This window comes from Silurus aristotelis (assembly GCF_946808225.1).
Source record: "Silurus aristotelis genome assembly, chromosome: 11".
NCBI lineage: Eukaryota > Metazoa > Chordata > Actinopteri > Siluriformes > Siluridae > Silurus > Silurus aristotelis.
In genome coordinates, this window is record NC_139584.1 from 30,444,997 (window position 1) to 30,454,771 (window position 9,775).

The window sequence follows — 9,775 nt, forward strand, 5'->3', positions numbered from 1 at the left end:
GTGTGTGTGAGAGAGTGTGTACCTGACAGGTTGATGTCTGTTAGAGAGTCGCGGGTTGTTGTCCCGGCAGCTGTTAGCAGGTTGACGCTCTGGTCGTTGACGTGGTTGCAGTAACTCAGATCCAGATGTTTTAACAGTGGCATATTCTTGATAACGAGACGCAGAGAAACGTCCGTGATGTCCAACCCTGACAGACGCAGATCCAAAACGTTCCGCAGTTTACTCCGAGTGTCAATCTGACCTAAAACACACACACATTTCCATAATAACGCCTGGTTCCCAGGGACGTGTGCTCACACTCGGTTCTGATATGTATAGAAGGAGTCTCCAATGTTACGTAGGTGTGTGTTACACAACACACTGCTGTTATGCTGGGAAATACTCTCTCCTGATTAGCTGGCCTGTCTGCATAAAATTATCCTAATATGTAAATATGTAACCATGATGGTGAGCAGCAACAGTGTGAAGTAACTTTCTTAATCTGTAGCATCTCTGGGTGGTGTTTCTGTTTCAGTGTGTACAGCAGTCAAACACCTCGGTGTGATTATTGACCGGAGTCTTTCCTTTGAGTCTCACGTGAATAATATCACCAGATATCACAAGATCTCCTTCTTTCACCTTAGAAATATTGCTAAAATTTGAAATATGATGTCGTTACAGGATGCAGAAAAACTAGTAGATGCATTTGTAACATCTAGATTAGACTACTGTAACGCTTTACTGTCTGGGTGTTGGAGTAAGTGCAGAAATAAGCTTCAGTTAGTTCAGAATGCAGCAGCAAGAGTCCTCACTAGATCTAGAAAATATGATCCCATCAGCCCTGTTTTAATCATCTACACTGCTCCCAATTCCATCTCACACTGATTATAAAATACTACTACTGACGTATAAAACACTTAACGCTCTCACGCCGCAGTATCTGAGTGAACTTCTGTACCAGGATGATCCTCCACGCCTACTTAGATCAAAAGGTGCAGGCTATTTGTTGGTACCTCAAATAATGAAGACTCCAGCAGGGGGCAGATGTTTCTTTTATAAACCCCACAGTTATGGAACAACCTTCCAATCAGTGTTCGGGACTCAGACACAGTCTCAGTGTTCAAGTCGAGGCTGAACACATTTATTTAGTGGAGTGTTTAGTCAGTAGGTGTTTGTGAGGTAAAGGAGCAGATCTGGAGGGATCATGGATATGGAGTGTTTGGTGAACTGGGATATTTGGATGCTGTCGTCTCCTCACTCTCACACGTTCACTCAGGTTTGTTGATGGTGGTGTGGTGGGTCGTCTCTTATCCCAGAGATCCTCATGTCTGTGTTTCCTTCTGCTTCTTCCTACTTTCACCCTGTACAGTGTCTTTACCTTTTATACAACAATAATCCATATCTCTCTCTCTCTCTCTCTCTCTCTCTCTCTCTCTCTCTCTCTCTCTCTCTCTCTCCCTGTCAAGTTAAACATGCTCTTGAGGTACCAGTGATCACTGTTTCTGATCCTCTCCTCGGATCTTCCCACTTCGTCTTGGTCTGCCTCTGGATGATGTTCTCTTCGATTGGATGCAACTGGAGCAGCTGGAGATGTTTCTCATCAACGCCTTGGAGATTCATAAAACTCCGGAGTAAGATCAGGAGCTTTGAGGTTGGATTTGAACTGTAGTTGAGGTCAACAGTCTGCTACACTGACTCAGGACGACAGTTTGCTCTGATCTTCATCACTGCACCTCAACATCGTTTATCTGTAATAAATGGACATTTGGTGGAACCCAGATGAGGATGAGGTTCCCTCTTGAGTCTGGTTCCTCTCAAGGTTTCTTCCTTCTGCATCTCAGGGAGTTTTTCCTTCACCACAGTCTCCACCGACTTGTTCATCAGGGACAAACTTACACTTATAAACAACATCTTCACTTTTATTTCCACATTATCTGTGTAAAGCTGCTCTGAGACCATATTCATTATTAAAAACTCAATACAAATAAACATGAATTGAATTGAAAACATTATTACATTAACTCAGGACATCAACCACAGTGTGTGTGTGTGTGTGTGTGTGTGTGTGTGTATTACCTGGTCTGTTGTCTGTAGGTGGAGACAGCAGGTCTTTAATCTGTGTGTCTCTCAGTCCTTCTACCCACTGCAGGTCCAGAGAGCGCAAAAGAGGACAGCTGGATGTACAGAGAGCGGAGACAGCTGCCCAGGAACAACCAGACAGTATCAACACACGCAGACCTGTGTGCACACACACACACACACACAGTGAGTATACACGCCTGTAAAACACGTACAATGTTATTCATAAAACAGATGTGCAACGGCTTTAGTATTCCCACATACAGATGTTGTGCTGTTGCTATGTGATTTGTCCATCTCTCTCTCTCTCTCTCTCTCTCTCTCTCTCACACACACACACACACACACACCGGGCAGTCTGTTGATGAGCCAGCTCAGCTGCTTCTTGGAGATGTTGGTCCAGCTGAGGTCCAGCATCATTGGCTGTCTCCGGATTATTCCACTCAGCATCAGAGGGGTGATGGACTTACAGCGGCTCAAGTTGATCTTTGTCCACAGACGCTTATCACAGCACCTACACACACACACACACACACACACACACACACACACACACACACGGAGTGGTCATGATTCTAATCCCATGGTAAAACAAAGGCTGTTCTATAGGAGTCATGAACATTCTCTTACCAGCGGTTCCAGGTGCGACACACCCGCATACACACACACAGCTCACTGTGACTCAGGTGACTGAAAATAGCCAACCAGACTTCATGCTGTACCACGTGGCTCCTCCCATCAGCCAGAGGCAGCCTATCAGGAGGAGGGCAGATGGGGGGAGGGCGGATCACGTGACGCTCCATCTGGACACATTTGGGTGGTGAGCGGGGAGGCTGGGGGCGGATGGGCGGGGTTATACGGTTCAGACCTAAAGGTACGATCTGAGACGGGTAAAAATGCCGCAACTCCCACGGTGCACCTGACGTATGTATACACACACACACACACACACACACACACACAATTATTCCAACAGTACACACAAACTAATGGCGAGTGTATAAAATCAGGTGTGTGTGTGTGTAAGAGATGTGAGTACCGTTCATCTCGCGCGCCCGCAGGTGTGCTCTCTCTCCGTTCTCTCCATTGCGGAAGTTCTTTTTGTCGTTCTCATCGTTCTCGCTGTCGTCCGGCTGCAGGTTCTCGTTAGCGAGCAAGTGATCGTTGCGTCCTGTCCTCCTGCGCTGTGCTCGTTTAGCTCGCTGTGCTCTCTGCACTCGCTCCTGCAGTTCACTGCCATCCTCCTCCTCCTCCTCCTCTTTCACAAACTGAAGTGAGAAAGAAGTGTAAAACAGCAAAGACAGGGGACGGTGTAATGTAACGCAGTTAAATACACTCGTGTACCTTGTGTGTGTCGTCTTCATCCTCGCCCCTCTCCTCCTCCTGTTTACTCACAGACCCAAGCTCCTTCCTGTTTATTCCACGTGGTGGCTGTTTGTTTTCCTCCTCCTTCTCCTCCTCAGCCTCGGACAGCTCATCTTCTTCCATCTTCATCGAGGACATCTTCGGCAGCAATGACTCCTCAGGCTTCCACGGTTTCTTCAGCTGTACCACGGAGAGGTAAGATAAAAGAGAGGAGGTAGGTTTTAAGGGGTAGGGCAAAAGGTTTACAAAGTAGAGGGTACACTGTAGAAGAGAGGGGTTACAGCATAGGGGCATAGTGTAGGAGGTACAGGAGACAGTGTAAAAGGTGGGGCTGTAGCAAGTGTAAGAGGTACAGGGGACAGTGTAAGGGGTGGGGCTGTAGAGAGTGTAGGAGGTACAGGGGACAGTGTAAGGGGAGGGGCTGTAGAGAGTGAAGGAGGTACAGAAGACAGTGTAAGGGGTGGGGCTGTAGAGAGTGTAGGAGGTACAGGGAACAGTGTAAGGGGTGGGGCTGTAGAGAGTGAAGGAGGTACAGAAGACAGTGTAAGGGGTGGGGCTGTAGAGAGTGTAGGAGGTACAGGGGACAGTGTAAGGGGTGGGGCTGTAGAGAGTGTAGGAGGTACAGTGTAAGGGGTGGGGCTGTAGAGAGTGTAGGAGGTACAGTGTAAGGGGTGGAGCTGTAAAGAGTGTAGGCGTTACAGGAGACAGTGTAAGGGGTGGGGCTGTAGAGAGTGTAGGAGGTACAGGAGACAGTGTAAAAGGTGGGGCTGTAGCAAGTGTAAGAGGTACAGGGGACAGTGTAAGGGGTGGGGCTGTAGAGAGTGTAGGAGGTACAGGGGACAGTGTAAGGGGAGGGGCTGTAGAGAGTGTAGGAGGTACAGGGGACAGTGTAAGGGGTGGGGCTGTAGAGAGTGTAGGAGGTACAGTGTAAGGGGTGGAGCTGTAGAGCGTGTAGGCGGTACAGGAGACAGTGTAAGGGGTGGGGCTGTAGAGAGTGTAGGCAGTACAGGAGACAGTGTAAGGGGTGGGGCTGTAGAGAGTGTAGGAGGTACAGGGGACAGTGTAAGGGGTGGGGCGGTAGAGAGTGTAGGAGGTACAGGAGACAGTGTAAGGGGTGGGGCTGTACTGAGTGTAGGAGATACAGGGGACAGTGAAAGGGGTGGGGCTGTAGAGAGTGTAGGAGGTACAGGAGACAGTGTAAGGGGTGGGGCTGTAGAGAGTGTAGGAGGTACAGGAGACAGTGTAAGGGGTGGGGCTGTAGAGAATGTAGGAGGTACAGAGGACAGTGTAAGGGGTGGGGCTGTAAAGAATGTAGGAGGTACAAAGGACAGTGTAAGGGGTGGGGCTGTAGAGAGTGTAGGAGGTACAAGGGACAGTGTAAGGGGTGCGGCTGTAGGAGGTACAGGGGACAGTGTAAGGGGTGGGGCTGTAGAGAGTGTAGGAGGTACAGGAGACAGTGTAAGGGGTGGGGCTGTAAAGAATGTAGGAGGTACAGGGGCCAGTGTAAGGGTTGGGGCTGTAGAGAGTGTAGGAGGTACAAGGGACGGTGTAAGGGGTGCGGCTGTAGGAGGTACAGGGAACAGTGTAAGGGGTGGGGCTGTAGGGAGTGTAGGAGGTACAGGGGACAGTGTAAGGGGTGCGGCTGTAAGAGGTACAGGGGACAGTGTAAGGGGTGGGGCTGTAGAGAGTGTAGGAGGTACAGGGGACAGTGTAAGGGGTGGGGATTATGGTGTGGAGAGAAGGTGGTAAAGGGTAACTGACCACCCAGACATGTTACCTTCTTCTTTGCACTAGCATCCTCTTCCTCATCATCATCATCAAACAGCTTCTTCTTTTTTCTGAGGAAGTTGGGAATGTCAGGACGAGGCCGGGGCATGTCTCTTGGCATTAGCAGCATAGGCATGTCCTCACAAGGCATCCGGGGCGTGTCGTCCCTCTCCGACCTCCTGCGCTCACCCTCATCCTTACCATCCCGTGTGGATTTCTGCTCCCGCAGTAGCGACCCCGGCAGGTTGGACGCGTACTTAAATCCTGGGCCTCGTTTTTGCTTGCAGGCCAAGAGGACGAGATGAGACAAGACGACTTTATAACTCACGCATTTATTTACACGTGTATACCTCACGCATTTGTTCCTGTTTATACCGTCCAGGTTATAAGCTCGCGCGCTTATACCTCACACATTTATTCAGACGTTTATACGCTGCTTGTATGAACCTCACATATTATAACCTTACATGTTTATACCTTGCACGTTATCATCTCATGCATTTATATACGTTTATACCGCGCATGTTTATCGTTAATAAATAACATACAACTGTTGCTATGGTTACACACTCTAATCAATATACAGATAAATGAAGGTGATTAGTTTGAGGCACACCACACACTGATCGCTCTTCTGAAACTCACTTTCCCAGTCTTCCCTGCGTAGTTACATTTGGGACACTCCCAGCAATTAGGGAGCTCGTCGTTCACTACACCTGCTGCGTCCTTCACCTGTGAGACAGGGGGGAGAGAGGGTGTAATTTTAAGTGATGTAACAGTGTTTAGGACACGGTGAGTGGGGTGGACTGGGGTATAGTAGCGAGTAGGGTGTGGGGTGGACTGGGGTATAGTAGCGAGTAGGGTGTGGGGTGGACTGGGGTATAGTAGCGAGTAGGGTGTGGGGTATAGTAGCGAGTAGGGTGTAGGGTGGAGTGGGGTATAGTAGCGAGTAGGGTGTGGGGTGGACTGGGGTATAGTAGCGAGTAGGGTGTGGGGTGGACTGGGGTATAGTAGCGAGTAGGGTGTAGGGGGATTGGGGTATAGTAGCGAGTAGGGTGTGGGGTGGACTGGGGTATAGAAGCGAGTAGGGTGTGGGGTGGACTGGGGTATAGTAGCGAGTAGGGTGTAGAGTGGACTGGGGTATAGTAGCGAGTAGGGTGTAGGGGATTGGGGTATAGTAGCGAGTAGGGTGTGGGGTGGACTGGGGTATAGTAGCGAGTAGGGTGTGGGGTGGACTGGGGTATAGTAGCGAGTAGGGTGTGGGGTGGATTGGGGTATAGTAGCGAGTAGGGTGTGGGGTGGACTGGGGTATAGTAGCGAGTAGGGTGTAGGGGATTAGGGTATAGTAGCGAGTAGGGTGTGGGGTGAAGTGGGGTATAGTAGCGAGTAGGGTGTGGGGTGGACTGGGGTATAGTAGCGAGTAGGGTGTGGGGTGGACTGGGGTATAGTAGCGAGTAGGGTGTGGGGTGGACTGGGGTATAGTAGCGAGTAGGGTGTAGGGGATTGGGGTATAGTAGCGAGTAGGGTGTAGGGGGATTGGGGTATAGTAGCGAGTAGGGTGTAGGGGGATTGGGGTATAGTAGCGAGTAGGGTGTGGGGTGGACTGGGGTATAGTAGCGAGTAGGGTGTGGGGTGGACTGGGGTATAGTAGCGAGTAGGGTGTGGGGTGGACTGGGGTATAGTAGCGAGTAGGGTGTGGGGTGGACTGGGGTATAGTAGCGAGTAGGGTGTAGGGGGGATTGGGGTATAGTAGCGAGTAGGGTGTGGGGTGGAGTGGGGTATAGTAGCGAGTAGGGTGTGGGGTGGAGTGGGGTATAGTAGCGAGTAGGGTGTGGGGTGGACTGGGGTATAGTAGCGAGTAGGGTGTGGGGTGGACTGGGGTATAGTAGCGAGTAGGGTGTAGGGTGGACTGGGGTATAGTAGCGAGTAGGGTGTAGGGGATTGGGGTATAGTAGCGAGTAGGGTGTGGGGTGGAGTGGGGTATAGTAGCGAGTAGGGTGTGGGGTGGAGTGGGGTATAGTAGCGAGTAGGGTGTGGGGTGGAGTGGGGTATAGTAGCGAGTAGGGTGTGGGGTGGACTGGGGTATAGTAGCGAGTAGGGTGTGGGGTGGACTGGGGTATAGTAGCGAGTATGGTGTAGGGGGACTGGGGTATAGTAGCGAGTAGGGTGTAGGGGGATTGGGGTATAGTAGCGAGTATGGTGTAGGGTGGACTGGGGTATAGTAGCGAGTAGGGTGTAGGGGGACTGGGGTATAGTAGCGAGTAGGGTGTGGGGTGGACTGAGGTATAGTAGCGAGTAGGGTGTAGGGGGACTGGGGTATAGTAGCGAGTAGGGTGTAGGGGGACTGGGGTATAGTAGCGAGTAGGGTGTGGGGTGGACTGGGGTATAGTAGTGAGTAGGGTGTAGGGGGATTGGGGTATAGTAGCGAGTAGGGTGTGGGGTGGACTGGGGTATAGTAGTGAGTAGGGTGTAGGGGGATTGGGGTATAGTAGCGAGTAGGGTGTGGGGTGGAGTGGGGTATAGTAGTGAGTAGGGTGTAGGGGGATTGGGGTATAGTAGCGAGTAGGGTGTGGGGTGGACTGGGGTATAGTAGCGAGTAGGGTGTAGGGGGATTGGGGTATAGTAGCGAGTAGGGTGTGGGGTGGACTGGGGTATAGTAGCGAGTAGGGTGTAGGGGGATTGGGGTATAGTAGCGAGTAGGGTGTGGGGTGGACTGGGGTATAGTAGTGAGTAGGGTGTAGGGGGACTGGGGTATAGTAGCGAGTAGGGTGTGGGGTGGACTGGGGTATAGTAGCGAGTAGGGTGTAGGGGGACTGGGGTATAGTAGCGAGTAGGGTGTAGGGGGACTGGGGTATAGTAGCGAGTAGGGTGTGGGGTGGACTGGGGTATAGTAGTGAGTAGGGGGATTGGGGTATAGTAGCGAGTAGGGTGTGGGGTGGACTGGGGTATAGTAGTGAGTAGGGTGTAGGGGGATTGGGGTATAGTAGCGAGTAGGGTGTGGGGTGGAGTGGGGTATAGTAGCGAGTAGGGTGTAGGGGGATTGGGGTATAGTAGCGAGTAGGGTGTGGGGTGGACTGGGGTATAGTAGCGAGTAGGGTGTAGGGTGGACTGGGGTATAGTAGTGAGTATGGTGTAGGGGATTGGGGTATAGTAGCGAGTAGGGTGTAGGGGGACTGGGGTATAGTAGCGAGTAGGGTGTAGGGTGGACTGGGGTATAGTAGTGAGTATGGTGTAGGGGATTGGGGTATAGTAGTGAGTATGGTGTAGGGGATTGGGACACAGTGCCAGTCTTACCTTTAGACAGTTAGGGTGGACGATCTCGTTGCAGATGGAACACTCCATCAACATGGCATTAAACTTCTCCTCCTCATCATCCAGTGTGTCCTCCTTACCCGCTTCTCCACACACTACACACACTGCTGTGTGGGGCAGAACGGGCTGCGGGCACAGACACACACACACACACAGACAGACAGACAGACACACACACACACACACACACACACACACACACACAAATACATCCTAGAGCAATTTTACACTGCCTCATGATGCACAACTTTTTCGTGTGTGTGTGTGTGTGTGTGTGTATCTTACAGCAATACACTGCCTCATGATGCACAACTGTTTTGTGTGTGTGTGTGTGTGTGTGTGTGTGTGTGTGTGTGTGTATCTTACAGCGATACACTGCCTCATGATGCACGATTGTTTCATGCGTCCTGGTCCCCCGAACTTCTTCATGTCTTTACAGAAGTGACACTCTCCACACTCGCTTCTGACACACGCCTCACACTTCCTGCAGCGTGTGCGTCTACGCCGCGCCCCTGATGAGCTCCGATTGGAAGGCAGCTTCACCACACCCCCCGCCGTGGAGGACGATGTGGAGGTGGTGGGCGTGGACGCTGTGGGCGTGGACGCCATCTTGGGTTTGGGCCTGTTGGCTGGCCTTTGCTGTGGAGCAGAAAACAAACACACACATCACTGAGTCAATATACACATCATAAATGAGTCCACTCAGATCAACACCATTACACAACAGAGGGAGTGTGCCTACATCTACAGGAGAACACACACACACACACACACACACACACAGCATGAGTAACGCTTCTAATAAGTCATTCATTTCAGGGGTCATCACTGACCCATACCCAGCAAACACACACATTTACACAATGCCACATTCAGACAATGGCATGACTGACTGACTGACCGAGGTGAATCTTCCTGTAGATGAGTGTGTGGATGAACTCCCTCATGACTATCTGTTATATTTAAATATTTATTCATACAATCGATATTTACATGGAGGAAACATGTTTCAAACAAACACATCAACTTGAGGATGACTGAGACATGGGGGGGCACAAACTTTTAAACTGATTGAACCATTAGAAGTAGTATTATTACTGCTCTAACACTAATTCCTTATTTTAAAAATAATAATAAAGCAAATGTGAGAATATTGAAAAATAATATAAAAGGTCTTAAGGGTGAACAAACTTTTGCAAAGAGAAAGATATGACATCATCAAACGCACACACGTGTACGCATGCGCACACACACACACACACACACACACGCC

General features: G+C 50.4%; 2 protein-coding genes across 6 annotated transcripts in view; one reads left to right on the forward strand and one right to left on the reverse strand.

Moving 5' to 3' along the window:
* LOC310732793 (uncharacterized protein) overlaps window positions 1-9,775 on the forward strand; it is a 339,677-nt gene that overhangs the window by 37,112 nt on the left and 292,790 nt on the right. The gene's annotated exons all lie outside the window — the stretch shown is intronic.
* Window positions 1-9,775, reverse strand: part of kdm2ba (lysine (K)-specific demethylase 2Ba) — a 13,783-nt gene that overhangs the window by 3,475 nt on the left and 533 nt on the right. Inside the window, exons 2-11 of one of the 2 annotated variants that reach the window (XM_083553456.1) lie at window positions 8,869-9,141; window positions 8,485-8,628; window positions 5,836-5,922; window positions 5,201-5,470; window positions 3,403-3,603; window positions 3,098-3,326; window positions 2,689-2,977; window positions 2,409-2,572; window positions 2,056-2,217; window positions 23-241 (exon numbers count right to left, since the gene is read on the reverse strand). In XM_083553456.1, coding sequence (XP_083409582.1) covers window positions 23-241; window positions 2,056-2,217; window positions 2,409-2,572; window positions 2,689-2,977; window positions 3,098-3,326; window positions 3,403-3,603; window positions 5,201-5,470; window positions 5,836-5,922; window positions 8,485-8,628; window positions 8,869-9,141 — 2,038 coding nt within the window. Of the gene's footprint in view, window positions 1-22; window positions 242-2,055; window positions 2,218-2,408; window positions 2,573-2,688; window positions 2,978-3,097; window positions 3,327-3,402; window positions 3,604-5,200; window positions 5,479-5,834; window positions 5,923-8,484; window positions 8,629-8,868; window positions 9,142-9,775 lie in introns of both variants that reach the window. The other variant, XM_083553455.1, reaches the window with a different exon arrangement.